Source organism: Pterocles gutturalis, unplaced genomic scaffold, assembly GCF_000699245.1.
Source record: "Pterocles gutturalis isolate BGI_N339 unplaced genomic scaffold, ASM69924v1 scaffold20332, whole genome shotgun sequence".
In the NCBI taxonomy this organism is placed as follows: Eukaryota; Metazoa; Chordata; class Aves; order Pterocliformes; family Pteroclidae; genus Pterocles; species Pterocles gutturalis.
Genome location: NW_010113271.1, coordinates 14,893 through 32,347, shown reverse-complemented (window position 1 = coordinate 32,347; position 17,455 = coordinate 14,893). Strand labels below are relative to the sequence as shown.

Here is a 17,455-nt window from a genome sequence, read left to right as displayed (position 1 = left end):
ATTGTTATATATTCTAATACCATGGCTTTATAACAGGACTAAGAAAGTATAAAGCAAAGCTTTTCAATTAAGTGAAATGACAGCTGAAGTTGGAACATAGTGGAGCCATGTAAAGTCGAGTTGTACCACAGATGGGCTTACTGAACATAGTGCAGGAAAACCTGCAGGTGTGGCTTTCAAATTGGAAAGATTTTTAAGCCATCTGTGTCATATCTCAGTCCTTTTCTGCGATGGTAGTAAATTGACAAAAACCATTGAAGTCAGTTTTACAATTTCATCCTTTCACTTCGTCATGTTGTAAGCAGGATTTTGGTGCTGTCATCACCGGCGTTTTGCTGTGTTGTTTCTAATTATTAATGAAAACGCTCACCAGTTACAAATCCTACTTTGGTGTTTCTTCTTTCCTCTTCAGGAATGATAGATTTCTGCATTAAAATATAATTCAGTACTGTAGTAGCCATTTTAAATTGTGTCTGTTTCAGGCAACCTTTTCAGTGATTTTTTTTTTTTTTTTCCCCCTAGTTCTTCAACATTTTCAGGCTGAAATTTTCTTTTCTTCTTTAATGTCATTTCAGTATTGGAGAATTCTGGTTTTGGTGGTGGTGGTTTCTTGTGGTTTTTTTAATGGGATATCTTCTTGTAACAGCTGTAAGCTTTGAGATGAAAACACTTGGAAGCTGTGAAATCATCAAGGAATTCATGCCCAAGGTCCCTCTTACTGCTTCAGTCAAAATCTATTTAGTAACTAGGTATTGTGAAATACAGCTTTATCTGTGTGGTATCATTGTACAGTGTTGCTTTTATGTTGTATCATTAAAAGATCCAGTGTGTGAAGATGTGTGCAGAAGTAAAAGCTTTGAAGGAAACCTCAGTCTGTCTCCTAATACACTGTTCCAAACACTGGGCAGTGGGGATGAAAATATCAAGGAGTCGTGGAATTCATTTTATACTGGTCAAGCTTAACTCTGAATGAAGGAAATGTTGGGATGGTAGGGGGAGCAAAGCACAATAAAGCGTAATGTTAAAAATGCTGCTTTAAACCTTGGCGTTTCCTGACTTCTCAGTGTTTCAGTTCTCATTTGTTTTCCTGTTGATGTGTTCATATCTGTGTTCGCTCTGACTTCCAGCTAGTCAGGCAAAGCCACTCTTAATCATCCATCACTAGTGAAACAATTTACAGTTTTGTTCCAAGTTTTTAAGAAGCTAGAATTCAGTGAGCAGCTGTGTTTACCTCTGTGTGAAAAGGGGTTCCTGCTCTGATTTCCCTTTCCACCTGTTCCTGCCTGGTTGTTGCACTTGCAGATTCTGTGAGCTGATTCAATTTACAAAGACATAGAGTCTCTATGGAGTTTTTTTGGTGGTTTTTCTTGTTCACTTTTTATTTTTCTCTTCTTCCCCCCACCCCGGGTTCATAAATTGAATTGCCTCATGAAAGGATTTGGCAGGTGCCAAGCTTGTGCAAGTTAAGCAGCAGAGATGTGGCTAGGAAGCAGAAGGAAGGGGAGTGAGCTCTCCTTTTGGTGGCAGCGAGTGTTCAGGGGTGATTCTGTAAGACTTGACGAATGGATTTGCATCAGCTGTGGAACAAAAATTTCTCATGGATTTTTTGGGTTGTTTTTTTTTTTTGCCTTCTGGGAAGGAAAATATCTCAGTCATCTGTGGACCAGAGAAATCATCCTGATAGGCCATGAAGTGGGCGCTTCTGTTCAGAAGTGATGGTTCAGTGCTTCAAGTCTTTTAAATATCTTTTTCCTTCCCCCTGCTTTTCCATAGGCTTGTCTTGTTGTTACCATGCAAAGGACAACTTAATGTGCCGTGATGTCTGTGAACAGGTAAGCCTGTTTTAAATTGAGTTTATCCCTCAGAGTTAAAATCATGCTTTTAGACAATGATGTAGCAAGATCAGGATTATAAGCAAACGATTTTCTGGGTGAATACTATGTGCAAATCATGAGATATATTATTATTGTTATTAAGTGAGAACTTGAAGGTTTCAAACTGTAGTCCTCTTTCCTTTCATAGTGGAAAACAGGTTCTGCTGAAACTCAGGAGAAATAGAGACAAAAATCTGAGGTCAGAATTTGGTCAAGAAGTGATAAGCATGTTAGGAAATGGGAGGGGTGAAGGTATTTCACCCAATTTCTGGATCTTGTGTGTTTCCAAGTTTTTGGGAATTTGAAATGAAGAACAAGATGTTGGTACTCTTCTTTCTTCCTGACAGTTCTTGTTTCTTAGCTAAGCATCTGAGATACTCATAATGATATATGGCTTTGTGAATTCAGCAAAAATCTGCTTACTTCATTTACAAAGTAAATAAACAGAGCTGTTTGGGCTAGATTCAGGCTTGGAAAATATTTTTCCACAACTTATGTTTAGATTTGTACCTTTGGATAGTATGGTGTACAGCTTTGTGTGTATTTATATAAATTTATATACATCAAAATTTTACATCAGTAAAGGATACGTACACAGATGCACAATTTTTATATTAAAATTGTGTCCTTACATCATACCTGTCGTCTTTTCTTGTCTTCATTATCTGCTGCTTTGGGGCTATTCCAAGCACTAAAGCTGGTAATGATTAAGTTTATATTTATCTACAATTGTACTAACGAAGCTTTTAGTGAACTTGAACTTTTTAATGTCAAATTTCATCCCATTTCTGTTATACCAGTTTGAATTATTGTGTAGGCTTTTCTGTGGTTTTCCTGCAAGATATTCTGATCTTGCCTTATCTGGATGGTGTCTCTCTACTCAGATAAGCAGCATATTCACAGCCTTTGTGGTGAGAGGTCTAGAACAAGTCTAAAACAAGACTGGTGCCCCTCAAATTGTTCTATACAGGGCTTAGTGAGGTCTTAGTTACTTCACATCAGCCTGGTAGCATAGTTTTCTGAATGATCCTTTGATACAGGCCAACAAACTGGCTGAAGGGGCTGTCTGCTATTTTACTACAGATTTTCATGTTCTTTAACCATTTTGTGCAACACGATTCAAATGCTTTGTCTTTGTTGAGTCCATTTTGGCATGTATTATTTGATACTTACCCCTTGTCTTAAAAATCAGATTTGTAGGATGAAGGCTTACATACGTGTGGAGTGACTGTAAGGGAACAGAGTTAGCTGAATGACTTGTCTTCCTTTTTTCCAAACACCTTTTCTAAAGTATTTGCCATGCACTTCTTGCCTTGTCTGTATCATCACACTGTACCATCCTGACATGATAACTTATTTAATAATTAAAAAAAAAAAAAAAGGTTTTGTCCTGGACTTGGTAGTTTGAGCTATAAAACATTGAAGTTGCTTGGCAGGGACAGCTGGGAAAGAGCAAGCTTGTGCCCCATATTTCTGTTTAACTAATGCTTAGGGAATGTCAGCGACTAGGGTGCACAGACAGGAATTTGAGCATTAACACAGTTGTTTCTTGTGCAGAGGGCCAGCAGGAGGTGCAGATGGACTGCTTAAGACTGTGTGCATCTGTTATGTCCAGCAGGACAACCTCTGGCACAGGCTGGGCTGGGCCAGCCACTCTTATCTTGGAGGTCTTGACCCAGAGGGAGCTCTTGAGGACGAATGTGGCCATCCAAATCTTTGGCTGCAGAGAAGGGATGGTGCCTCTCCTTGAGTCAATGGACCTTGAGCTGTGGGAGTCATGATCCGGTCAGCTTCCTGAACTGTCAGGTAAAGAAGCTGAGGATAGAAGCATTGCCTCAGTGTAAATGCGAGCTAGGCAAGCTCTTCATGGAGAACCTGCAAGGGCCATAGCCTGGACTGTGCATTGCATGGAAAGAAGGGTGGCCAGAGGCTGTGCTTAGTGGAGACTGCAAGTTTGTGACTCCTGACAGCAGGAGGAAGTTTCTTGGTCTGTCTCTGGATATGCACTTACAGAACGGATCTGGGGCCTTTGAACAGGTGAGGAGGAACAAGATCTTGGCCTCATCAGCTGGTGCCACCAGGTGGAAGACTCCCTTCTGCAGAGGATGGAAGCTCTCATCTGCAGATGAGACTTGCTAAGGTGGTTTAATTTTTAGGGGCTCAGATCTGGGATGTTGCAGAAATCACAAGGTTTTTTTGACCCTCAGATTATTACTTTTGGCTGTTCTTCTACATGAACACCAGAGATGCCAGTGAGAGGCCTTGCATGAGCAAAAGGTAACTACAGCCCAGGGGCCAGTGTGAAGGACACAGGAGATCTGATGGTGTTCTCCTTGATCCTGCCAGTTAAGGGAAAAGGCTCGATTAAGAGTAAGGAATTCTGCTAAGTAGTAATTCAACTACTTTAAATGAGCCCTTTGAAAAATAAAACTTGGATTACAGATCTGTTTGTCAACTAACGTGATTCAAGCATCTAATTATTTTGCATTGTTAGTAAGTATTATTCCAAGCTTAGTTTCAGTATCATCTCCTTTTCGTTATTAAGTCGTCAGATACTGTAGCAAGGAATAAGTGGGCCTGTTTTTCTTTGACATTTTTTTCCTAAGTTTATTTATGGGAAGTTTCACAATGATAAGGTTCCTGGCAGCATTCATACCTGTACCACTCCATAGATCTCTATCTGGCTCCTCCTCCAAGTATAAGAACAGTCCATTCCAGTCCTCAGGAAAATACATTAATATTTCAAGAGGCTAGCTTGGCTAAACAGAGAAGTCGTGAACAAGCTTCAATGCAGAAAGGCAGTATAGAGAGGGTAGAAGCAGGGAAAGGTTATAAAAGAGGAATTTAGAAAGTTTGCCCAGACATATACGGTTGTGTTGGAAAAGACAAAGCTCAACTGGAGTTCAGGCTCACTGAGGAAGTCAAGGGCAACAAGACATGCTATGGCAGTAATTAGAGGATGAAGAAGGAAAAATATGCAACTGTTGCTGAATGCAGCAGGTGATTTAGTGTCAGCAAACACAGATAAGGCAGAGGTACTGAATGCCTTCTTTCCTGAGTTTGTTAACAAGGTCTCCCAGTCCTCTGTGCATAGAGACAAGGTTAAGGATTGCTACCAGTAATAAGTGATGGTTGAGTTGGGAGTTACTTGAGAAGATTTGACCCATACAAGTCATAGAATCACAGAATGGTCTGGGTTGGAAGGGACCTTAGAGATCATTCAGTGCCACCCCCTGCCATGGGCAGGGACACCTCCCACCAGCCCAGGTTGCCCAAAGCCTCATCCAGCCTGGCCTTGAACCCCTCCAGGGATGGGGCATCCACAGCTTCTCTGGGCAACCTGGGCCACTGCCTCACCACCTGCACAGGAAAACATTTCTTCCTAATATCTCATCTCAATCTCCCCTCTTCCAATTTAAATCAATTACCCCTCGTCCTGTCCCTACACCCCCTGATCCAGAGCCCCCCCATCTCTCCTGTAGCCCCCTTTCAGCACTGGAAGGTGCTCTGTGTTCTCCCCGGAGCCTTCTCTTCTCCAGGCTGAACAACCCCAACTCTCTCAGCCTGTCCTCATAGGGGAGGTGCTCCAGCCCATTGACCATCCTCGTGGCCTCCTCTGGTTTTGCTCCAGCAGGTCCATGTCCTTCCTGTGCTGAGGACCCCAGAGCTGGATGCAGCACTGCAGGGGTGTCAGGTTCCTCAGGTGGTCTCACACCTGCTCTTCTCCTACAGTGGGCAGTTCTTCATTCTCCCAGTCCCTGCTTTTACCTTCAGTGATTTGGGTGGTGTGGCTCTACGTCCATGGTACTAGGTAGACTGCATCTGAGGGTGCTGAGAGAGCTGGCTGGTGTCACTGCAAGGTTACTCTCTATCATTTTTGAAAGGTTGTGGAACTTGGAGGAGGTCCCCAACGACTGGAGAAGGATGAACAATGTACCCATCTTCAAAACAAAAACCAAAACACAAACAAACTGAAAAACAAAGGACAGTTCCTAATCCAGCAACTACAAACTAGTTATCTTCTCTTAAATCCCTGAGAAAATCGCGGACAGTCTTCTCGAACACATTTCTGAGCATGCAAGTGGTAAATCATACCTGACAAACCTGATTGCCTTCAATAATAAGGCTGAATTTCTGGATGAGGGGAAAGTTTAGTCGGCACTTGCTGACCACACCTAGAATACTGTGTCCAGTTTTGTCCCTCTGTTACAAGAAAGACATCAGTTAAGTGGAACAAGTTAGCAGAGAGTCACCAAGGTGATGGGGAGGCTGGAGCACATGCCCTCTGTGGAGAGGCTGAGGGAACTGCCTTTAGCCTGGGGAAGAAGGAGCTTCTCTGAGCAGCCTTCCAACACCTGTAATAAGAGTGCTGAGAAGACAGACCCAGGCTCTTCACAGTGGTACATAGTGGGAGGACAAGAGAGAGCAGTCATAAATTGGAACTACAGCATTCCGGCTGGTTATAAGGGGGAACTTTTCCACTGTGAAAACAGAGGCTGTGTGTTCTCCATCCTCAGAAGTTTTCATGACTTGACTGGATAAAACCCTGAGCAACATGGTCTGGCCTCATAGTTGACCCTGCTTTGAGCAGGAGGTTGAAATAATTGACCTTCTGAGATCCCTTCCAACCTGAATTATTTTATTATTCGATGACCCCAGGAGACCCCAAATACTACTGTAGTTCTTTTCTTGCTCTCATTTCTGAAACCAGTACTGTTGTGCCCTTGTTTTTCTTTCCATGTGCTATTCTTGTTGCAAATTGAGAATAGGACTGTAATGTATTTCTCCTGAAAGATCTGAAATGCGTCCACGTTTCAGTTATGCCTGTAATTTCCAGTTTCGCATCCCACATTAATAGGTGGGAAAAAAGATTGATGAGGTAAAGGTGTCTTGTAATCAACTGTGAAAACATTGCTACTGTTTTAAGGAAATGAGATGGACACCACTACAAAATGGTCTGAAAGACGCCTGGGGAAAAAAAATACATTTACATAATTTGGAATTGTGTGTGAAAGTCAATAAGGTAAGGTAAGATTTTTCCCAAGTATAGCTGTGCGAAATAATTTAAGTTGGAAGAGTCATTTTGTCTAACCTCCTGGTCAGAGAGGTGCTAGCTTCAAAATTAAATCAGGTTGCTCAGGATCTTGTTGGTCAAATTTTGAATATCCTCAGGGGATGGGCTTTTCACAATCTTTCTGGGGAATCTGTTCCGGCACTTTACTCTCCTGGTGAAGATTTTGTTTTCCTTTGTATCCAGTCAGAATTTCTCTTGCTGCAACTTATTACTTTTGTGGCTCATCCTTCCAGTGTGTAACTCTGAGAACAATCTGACTTGTCTTTTCTGTAGTCCTGGAAGACAGGACTTTAAATCCTCCATGCTCCCTCTTAACCCTTCTTCAGTTTGAACAGATATCTTTTAAAGTCCAGCATCCCTTGTGGCCTTCTGCTGGACTCTCTGCAGTTCATCAATAACATTCCTTGCACAGGGTTGGCCCAAAACTGGATTTGGTATGACAGATGTGGCCTCATCAGTGCCTAATAGAAAAGAATGGTCATCTTCCTTTAACCTACTGGCAGTGCCGCTGCTCATGAAGTGCAGTGCGCTGGTAGCTTTCGGTACTGCTGTCCCACTCAGTGGTTGAGGGCAAGGTTTACTTTTGGATCTCTGCACGGTAACTGGGAACACCTGAAACAGTGCTTTGAGAGGTTCAATTAAACAACAATTGTATTTTTTAAAAAACGTAAAAATATAGCAGAATTGCAAAAGATAAATGTCGTGGTAAAGAAAACCTTTAACAGTACTACCTCCAACTGACAACACTAAAACTTAGTGATGTGACAACTACTAAAACAATTGCCTACAATACCAAAACTACAAAGATTACCCTATGTGCCAGGAAAGGAGTTAGAGACAGAGAGAGAGAGATGCTAAAAGAGAAAAGAAAAAGGAAAAAAGAGGAGAGAAAGGAAATATTTCAGAAAGATATCACCACCCTTGGATCTAACAATGGTCAACATCTTGGGGGTCCTCTGATGGCAGGCATGCCCCTTCCCGTTGTTTATTCATCTTCTCTAGACGAGAGTTGTCAGGTCTCTATCTAACTTTCTTCAAGCAGCATGAGAAGTGAGATGTCTCCTTAATTTGCACAGGAAGTGGAGAGGGGTGTCTCCTTAATTTGCACGGGAAGAACCATCTCTTTTTGCTTGCCTAAGGGGGGAAAGGGCAGCATTAACCCTTTCAACCAATTGATTCAGTGGTCGTGCAGACCCTGTATTAACTTTGGCTGAACTTTCCTTGTTAGCGTCTCAGAGGTGAGGGAGGTCAAGGTTAGCTCCTTGATTGTGAGGGAGGTGACCTCATAGCAAGGGAGTAAGGCTGTAAGTCCTTCGGTGCTCTCCACGCTTCCTCTTGTCAGCAAGGAGTAGGATTAGGGGTGCCTTGGCAGACAGTTACAGTCTTTTACAACCCAGATGTTTGAGACCAGCCATTTGTTTACAAGGTCTTCGACAGACAATTACCTTTCATCCCTTACCAGAGCCTTTGACAGGCAATTGCAGTCTTTTCTAACAAACCACTTTCTCCTTTCCTCACTGGCCCACCTTCAACTTGTCATCCACCAGGACCCAACACCGGTTTCTGCAAAGCTGCTTTCTAGCCAGCAAGCACACAGCTTGTACCATAAGCATGGGCTTATTCCAGTTTAGCTGCAAGATTGCGTGTTTGCCTTTGTTGAGCTGCTTGGGTTTCCTGTCAGCACGTTGCTACAGCCTGTGGGAACCCATCTGCGTGGCAGCTGCATGCTCCAGTATATTGATGACAGCTGCCAGTTCAGGCTCTTCTGCATACCTGCTGAGCATTTGCCTTGACCTCTACTTATACCCCTTCTAAGCGGCCAACGCGTAGACATTGAACTGCTGACTGCTAATCTTTGAGCCCAACTGTCCAGGCAGTTTGTCGCCCACCTTGTAGCCTGCCCATCCCGTCTGTGTTTCACCAGTTTGGCTCTAGAGACACCATGGGAGACCATGCAAAAAACTCTTTTAATGTTCTCCACTTTTTTACTAAACTAGTCTTTTCTTTATGGAAAGCTATCAGGCTAAATTTGCCCTTATTATGCCTGTGCTGACTGTTCCCAGTCAGCTTCTTGTCCTTCATGTGCCCTGACATGGCTTCTGCAAGGATTTGTTCCACCATCTTCCTGCAGGGTGAGATTAGGCTGAACAGCATGTAATTCCCCAGATTATCCTTGCCTTTCTAATGGATGTGATTTTTGTCTTGTTTTCAGTCATCAGAGACCTCCTCTAATCACCACGATCTTTCAAAAACGGTAGCAAAGCTGCCTTGCAATGACAGTGGCTAGCTGCTCAGCATCCTCAGTTGTATCCCATCCAGGCTCATGGATTTTGGATGTTCAGTTTGCTTAGGTGGTGCTTATCTTGATCTTGCTCTCCTGTGGGTAGTAGTATTCATTCCTCTGTTACTTTTGGTCGTCTCTTTAACTAGCCTAGATTTTAATGATCTTTGTTCCACAAAAATTACTTGATTCAGAGTTTTTTGTAAGGAGTTTAGTTGCCTCAGTCTTGTAGCAGAAGGTTAATTAAGTAGATGGAGTTGTATAGTATTTTGATATGTGGGGCAGCAGTCCCCTATGTTTTTCACACTGCCTATTCAGTAGAAACTTTTTGCTTGGAGTGTTTGAGGAGGAAATTCTCATTCACTTCTAAATATAAAAATTCCTTCTTCATAAAAAGTGCAACATATTTGAACGACTATAATAAATAAAAGAAAATCTTTAAATTGTTTACATATTAACTGTTAGCCAAAGTTATTAAAGGGCAGAAAGCGGTGAAACTAAAAAGGATTAAAACAGTTGAAAAAAGTATTCAATATGTAGCTATGTTCTGTGTGTTTTAAGGTGTGTTTTGTTTCTAACAGATTCTGTCTTCTAAGAGTGATTCCCGTTTGAAGCACTTACTGCAGCGAGCACCAGAGTATTGTCCAGAGTCAATGGTGAGGCTTGCTACTTTTTAATTAAACAAAACAATCTTTTGTTAACAAAGGTTTCCTTGCAAAAATAAGGTTTTAAAATTACATGTATTTTATTTACTTATGAAGTTTTTTGAGCTGGTAGAACATGCGTGTATGTCTTCAAGCTTTTTCTTCCTTGTGATGAGGACTAGAAAAATTCTTGTAATTGGATTTGATCCTCAAAGTAGGGTTGTTTTGTTGTGTTTTTTTTTAAAGCCATCATATATTGTGATACTTGCAATAAGATGGGTCTTAACAGTTTGGCTATGTGTCCTGGTTGTGTAAGCTATGAAATGTGATTAGAATCTGCCCTGTGTTGTAAAAAATTGTGCTGGATGATTGTTGCTTGGATGTTGATGGCAGCAACTTAAATGAGATTGTGTGTTCCAGCTTGTGTACGGGGGGAAAAATGCTGTGAGGTCTTGGTTGGGCTAAGGCAAGGAGACCATCATAGCTGCTCTGAATGGTTTGTGGCCATATCTGAGAAACTGAAGTAAAATTTTTATTGAGTAGGTAAGATTATGGTTTCCTAGAAGTTCTCTAGTGTGTCACTAAAAAGATGAGGAATGTAAACTGCTCCCTGCCCTAAAGATTATCTGATTGGGAAATTGATAAGCACTATCATTCAGGTGATAAATTCTGAAGTTTTATCTCTTGGCAACTTAGAATATGTCAACTGTGATCATATTGTCCAAGTGTTTTAAGACTCCAGTTGTAGGATGTTAAGCATCTAGCATACAGTGTATAGCAACTCCCATAGCTTTCAATTCTTCAGCCTTCTATCACAGCGCGCCCACTGTGACTGCCGTATGTACTTGTTTCTGACAGCTGAACTAAAATCCTTACCTTAGGTGGAATTCTTGCTCTGCTGCCTAACTTCCTTCTCCCAGGACATTTGTGATGTTTATTGGGTGGGTAACATAAGTACCTGTGGCAAACTGGTGTCTGACCTGAGATTTCTTTTATACTAGCCTTATATACTTTACACTTCTATACAGTGTAAAGGATCCCTTAGTCAGCTTGGTTAGTAGTCTCGGTACTAGTAGTAATGAGAGAGGGACTATTGATTACATACCCTGTAGATGGCAGCCTTGTCATCAAAGCAAGTGGTACTCAACATATATCATGCAGCAGTTCTTCAGAAGATGTTTTAGACTTAAGAATTCTTCCAACAGGATGTTTAAAACCCAGGGCAAAAATGCTGAAAAAGCCATTTTGTGTCTGGTAGAAACTCCTATTCTGTAGACTTTTGCTTAATTTACATTTTACTTTTCAGGGAGAAGTGTGGGGTTGTATAAATTCTTCTTTGCCAGGTAAGAAATACTAGTCTGCTATTGAATCTTACTGCTTTTTCACCAAATGCATGTTTTGCTGTCGTGTCTACCACCGGCACCGATACGTGTCATGACAACTTTCATTATGCTGCCATTATGAACTGTGTAGTGTGTCTGCTAAACTGGATTACCTCTGCATTTTTTTGGCACTTCTTTTGCGAGTTAGAAAATGCTTAGTAGTTACATTATACATAGTTACAGGGCTACAATTTTATTGGGGTCGCGGAGACATAGCAAGAAGGCTGTCACAGCAGGAGTGCTGTGATGGAGGGGGCCAGGAAGGTGAGGAGAGGGAGTTGCCCTTTGTGTGAGAGTGTAGCTGGCATGTGTGGCGCTCTGCCCAGGGCTGGATGACAAGCCAGCTGAGAACAGCACATGGGCATATGAGTAGCATAGTATGGGCATATCAACATATTAGTGAGCAGTCCACCATGGGTGATGTGGGTGTCAGCTACAGACTGCCTGATCAGGAAGAAGTAGTAGATGAGACCTTCTTCATACAATTGGAAGAAGTCTCATGTTCACAGGCCCTGATGCTGCTGGGCAACTCTAATCACTCTGGTACCTTTTGAAGAGACAATAACAGGAGGGGAGTGTACAGGCAGTCTGCTTGGAAGAATCCCATGGGATACAGCTCTGGAGAGAAGAGGTGTCCAAGAGACCTGGTTTATTTTCAAGGATCACCTTACCAAGTTCCAATTATGCAACAACGTAGAAGCCTAGTTGTTTTTCACTTTCTTCTTTTTCCGTTTTCCTTTTTGTGTTCCTCCCCGTTTTCCTCAGGATCACGGTGATCTATCATTTCTCAGATATTTTCAAAATGTAGAATGTTTCTCTCATCACAAAATAAGTGCATGAGAGATGACATTCTGCTTTTTCATGTTTATTCAGCTTTTTACCTCTGTTTCTGACTTCAGTATTCTTGTGGAGACTGCAGTAAAGAATTTGCAATGAGGAAGAACGATGTGTGTGTGTTGTAAGTCATCTCACTGATGTGATGTAGCTTCTGGAAACTTTTTGGAGATGTGGGACAAGAGCCTGTGTTATGCAACTGTGTTATGATCTTTTATAGTTCAGGGTTCTATATTGGGCTTCTGTCAGTTAATTTGGTGAATAAACAGAACTATGGACTCCAATCAATTAATTGTGCACAGAAGGTATATTTTCGTCTAGAAATGCATGCATTTTAATTACCCTGACTACAAAATTAATTTATAAGGTGCTGTATTGAAATTGCAGTTCAGTGTTTTTTGAAAATATTACATCAATTTTGTTCTCCAAGTTTGTCTGCTACTTGCAGATATCCTGGGGAGAGAGCCGCTTGCCAAGAGAATACTAACTCTGGGTGAATCTTATCAGCATGCTTAATTTGGCATGTACTCTTTTAGCACAGTTTAGTTACAGTAAAAGTATGCCTGAAAACCACAGGCTCTATATTACACAAAATATGGATGCTTGACTGTTGAGTGGTGATTCACTGGGGACTATTCAGTGGTGACATTGCCCCTAAAGCTGTTACAACAGTATTTGTTATGTGTTTCTCCTGGATATAGCTGGTTGTTGCAGCAGAGATTTCTGGAAATCTTGTTTTCATATTGCACATGGTACTTCTTTTACATTTTTTTTGATTTCTTGTACCTTACAATAGAAATTCTACTAATAAGTATTGACCAAACATTACTGTTTTGATTGAAAGGAGTCTGTGTATAGCTCCACATGTGAAAGTTATGCAGAAACAACTGCTACAGTATTTTAGGCCTAAAATAGAATGCAGTAGGTAGTTGATTTGGCAATTATGTATGTAGTTAAACATACGTGCATGACTTCCACGTAGACATGCATTTACTTTTGAGATTAGTTTAAAACAATGCATGGAATTCCGAATTTTTGAACACGAGTTACAAACTATTGATGTGTGCACAACAGCCATCTCTTTAACACTTTCAGAAAGATGCTCAGTCTCTGAAAAACCCCAGTTACGGAACTGGAAGGTGACCTGAATTTGCAGTTGTTCATGGCTTTCACAGTTGCTTTGAACTCATTAGAACTGGAAAGGTGAGACAATCCTCTGAATAGATGTAAAGAGGGTTTGGACAGTCTCCAAAAGGACTGTTAAATCACTGGCCTGCAGTGGCTCCAGAATATGTGAACCACTCAGATGGTGCACGGCCACTTCAGACTGACAGAATGCGGGCTGCAACCAAAAGCTGCTCTTTGCCTCTCTGCTCCTTCTGCCTACTCTGCAATACTGCTGCCTTGCTTGTGTCGATTATTAAGGTTTTGATTTGCATTTTAATAAATTTAATCCTTCAGTTTGCTGGGAAAATATGTTAATTTGGCTAAAGATTTTGCTCCTTTATAAATTTGCTATTAGTGTGTTTTCTTAATTTGCCCATCAGAATGTCATGAAAGACTGATACTGGGAAGACTTTCTATGCCACCTGTGTTTGTTAAGCCGACAAAGTGTATGTTAAAGGCAATTCTGTTCATGATGAATACCTACTGGTGATTGTTTGCCATTGATTGCAATGATTTTTAATTATTTTTTTTCCAGTATTTCCTTAGCATTTGAGTTTAAGCTCACTGGTCTCACTCCTAGCTCTTTCACTTCCTTTTTTAAAGCTGGACATCCCATGTGACTTTTCTGAATACTAGGCTTAAGAGCATTTTTTTTAAATTAAGTGGTTGATTTTTTTACTTTGCACTTTTTATTTCTGCATAAATGATATAATTTGTGCATGTCCTAAAATACTGCTTTGTTTTTTAAATATAACAAAAAATGAGTGGTTCATTTGAGCTAAATAATTCTATCTCTTGCCCTAAGAAAAAGGAGTATAATAAATTTGCCACAGCTGCTGGGCAGGTTAATAGGTTAAACCTTCCTTTCAATTATTTCTGTATTTAAAGTTATGTGAGAGACAGATACAGGAATGCATTCTTCATTCTTTGATTTCTGATGTCTTGAAAACATCAGAAAGTCTGTATCTGTGAATAGATTAAGAGGATGAAACAGCTTATGGCAGCAATTTGCTTTTCTGTGTAACCTTAGGTTAAGAAATTGTGATAACAGGAATAGTGAAATAAATGTAAGAAGAGAGGCAAGGAGATGGGAAACTTTTCTTGACGAGAATTCATGTTATTGGTATACTGTCATGGTATAACCCTGGTAGGCAGATGGGCACCACACAGCCGCTCGCTTCCTCCCCCGCCAGTGGGGTGGGGGGAGAATCAGCAGGGTAAAAGTGAGGAAACTTGTGGGTTGAGATAAAGACAGTTTAATAATTAAAGAATGGAGAAAAAAAAATCCACAGAAAAGGGGAAAACCAAACAAGGAAAACCCAAGAAAAACAAATGACGTAAAAGAAAACAACTGCTTACCACCAACTAACCAATGCCCAGCCAGTCCCCAAGCAACGGCAGCCCCCACCAACCTCCACCCCCCAGTTTTATTGCTGAGCACGATGCCATGTGGGCTGGGATATCCCTTTGGTCAGCTGGGGTCGGCTGTCCCCACCGTGTCCCCTCCCGACTCCTTGCGCACCCCGCTCACTGGCAGGTCATTGTGAGAAGCAGAAGAGGCCTTGACCCTGTGTCAGCGCTACTCAGGAGGAACTGAAACATCTCTGTGGTGTCAACACTGTGCTCAGCACAAATCCAAACCATAGCCCCATACCAGCTACTCTGAGGAAATTTAACTCCATCCCTACCAAAACCAGTACAGGAAGCTTGAGGAAAAAGTAAGAAACATTATTCTGTGTTGACAAAGTTGGTAGGATATGCTCTTGAAACCAAAAAGAGGATGAGTGTGTAGGAGATAATGCTGTTAATTTTAATGAGGTTTGTTTTCCTGTTGGTTTTTGTTGGCTCATATTTCAGATTAGATAAATGAAATTATCAAACTCTGATACTTCCAGTGAACATATACAGTAGCTTGCATAAAGCACCTTTAAGCTCAGTGTACAGAATGTGCTTCATAATTGGCAGGTTCAGCATTTATTAGGGCACAGACTTGCTCTTTTCTTGCTTGAAGTTGATTTGTAATGACTTCTTAAATTCCAATAAAAATGTAACCTGTAAGTAGGCTTCTTGAATGAGAACAGGGTTATCAAATTTGAAAAGTAACCGACTCTGGGGCGGGAAAGGAAAATTATGGTGTAGGTTCTCCTTCTGCTTTAATACGTACTGTCATCTTATTTTCAAAGGAGTTTTGAAGAAGTCTGACGGGTGGGTTGGTTTAGGTTGCTGTGAGCTAGCTATTGCCGTGGAATGTCGGCAAGCATGCAAACAGGTAAGGCTTTCTCGTTGTTTTTCCGTGGTTAATGTCAAAAGATGCCATGTTGAATTCATTTATGCATTACTGTTTATGAACTTTAGGCTTAATGCATTTTTTACATCAAAATTAAATTATCGTGTAAACTCTTCTTAGAATTGTAATTATGACTAGATACTTCCTGGGAAGTACTACTGGTGATCAATGCCAGCAACCAAATTCCAAAAATCAAAACAAAGAATTTACATTTTTAAAGTGCATTTTCAGCAAAAAAGTAAAAGTTCCAAGTTGCAAAAAAGTTCAAAGGTTACTGAGGGGGATTTTTTTTGGATATGTATTTTCAACTGTGGTGTAGGACTAGTCTGCTTGCTATGACCTGATGAGCCTGACAAAGAAATTTTATGACCTTAGAGTTAGCTGTGCCTTTTTTGTACATTCTGATGCCACATTTAATCGCTCAGTAATGAAGATACAGTTAAGATGAAATCTTACTGTGCTTATAACTTCGACACCACAGAAGTTCCAGTGTGAGAGCCGGGGAGCTGGCTGCAGGCGCATCCTAGCACCACTGCACTTGGCAAGTGGAGCTGATGTGCATACTTCTGCTTTGCAAACACCAGGCAATTACTAGGTGATTATTGCTGATGTGCTCTAGTTTTACTTAAATTACTTAATAAATTACTTTGTAGTAATGTATTGACTGAATCCATAAATATTGTGTAGTTCTCTTTGGTTATGCTAAACTTAATTGGGGTTTTTTTGGTCACAATCTCTACGTGAGAGTTGTTATTTTAAAATAATGCCGAGTGGAAGGCAACATGTGGCTGTTTCCAAGCTCTGGGTTTTTTTGCAGTGTGATGTTTAGTGATGCAACATTGTGGTTACAGCCCTGAGTAGATTTTCATGCCTCTTCAAAGAGGTTTTTGTTCATCAGATGGAAGAAAGCTGGTTTGGGTGTTAGAGTATTACTGTTTTTGTCAAGTGGCAATTTTAAGCATAATACATAAATTTAGCAATGACCTTTTTATTAAAAACTTGTGAAACATTTTGTGATTTCCCCCCCCAAATATATGCTTGTGACCTTAACCTCTGCAGAGTCAGAGAGCGTATAATTATTTGTCATCTTCCTTGTAACTCAGGTCTGGAGCACAGATGCGTTTAATATTTACTGTAGTATCTTGCATGTTACCTGTGCAGTATTAATCTTGGATCACCATCCTACTCCAAATTGTCATGCAGAAAAAAAAAAGCTATCTTCCTGCAAAAGCATATAGTTTAAACTATTTGGCAAGAGATGAGCAGTGAGTACTCAAACTGAGTAGTGTGGAAAAGACATGAGGAGTGAGTAAACTGGGTACTTTCAGTCTTCTGAGAAGAAGGTACATGTATCTGTTCCCAAATGCATTTCTTAGCAAAGTTTTCAAATTTATCCTAATGTTTAAGTCTTTTCCAGACCTGATAAAAAGACTTCAGTTTATTGCAGTGTTCTATGAAATTCTGTTAATTTAATCTTACGATTGTTATATAATTTCTCATTATTCACAGAATCGGATGCTGTATTGCTTGGTTGCAGACTCTGCTGTCTCAGAGTCTTGGCTATATTTTGTATTTTTCTGGTTAATACATTTCATACGATTTTAATTTAAATTAAAATATAGATACTTGCCAAATGTTAGGGCTGATGGGGAATATTTGTATTTTGATTCTTGAAACTTGAGGAGGTCTTGGAGGCATTTTGAAGAAGGTGATATGATAGGTCCCAGGTCAGAATTGACCGTGGTATTGTAAATTACTGGAGGGGGAAATAACTCATGTTACTAGTAATAATAATTTTGAATATCTGTCATATGAAAAAGGAGCAAGAGGTACTCTACAGAAGAAAATTATCTGCAATTTGAAGGGAAAATTTCTGCAACTCAGGTTGACATTAGGAACTGTAGAACTGTAC

The 17,455-nt window shown here is 40.6% G+C and overlaps 1 protein-coding gene across 1 annotated transcript in view; it reads left to right on the top strand.

Annotated features, from left to right (window-relative positions):
• Positions 1-1,715: 1,715 nt before the first annotated feature.
• Positions 1,716-17,455, top strand: part of LOC104462488 (reversion-inducing cysteine-rich protein with Kazal motifs-like) — a 30,037-nt gene continuing 14,297 nt past the window's right edge. The window contains exons 1-4 of the mRNA XM_010074438.1: positions 1,716-1,832; positions 9,811-9,885; positions 11,180-11,216; positions 15,440-15,525. Coding sequence (XP_010072740.1) covers positions 1,716-1,832; positions 9,811-9,885; positions 11,180-11,216; positions 15,440-15,525 — 315 coding nt within the window. The remainder of the gene's footprint in view (positions 1,833-9,810; positions 9,886-11,179; positions 11,217-15,439; positions 15,526-17,455) is intronic.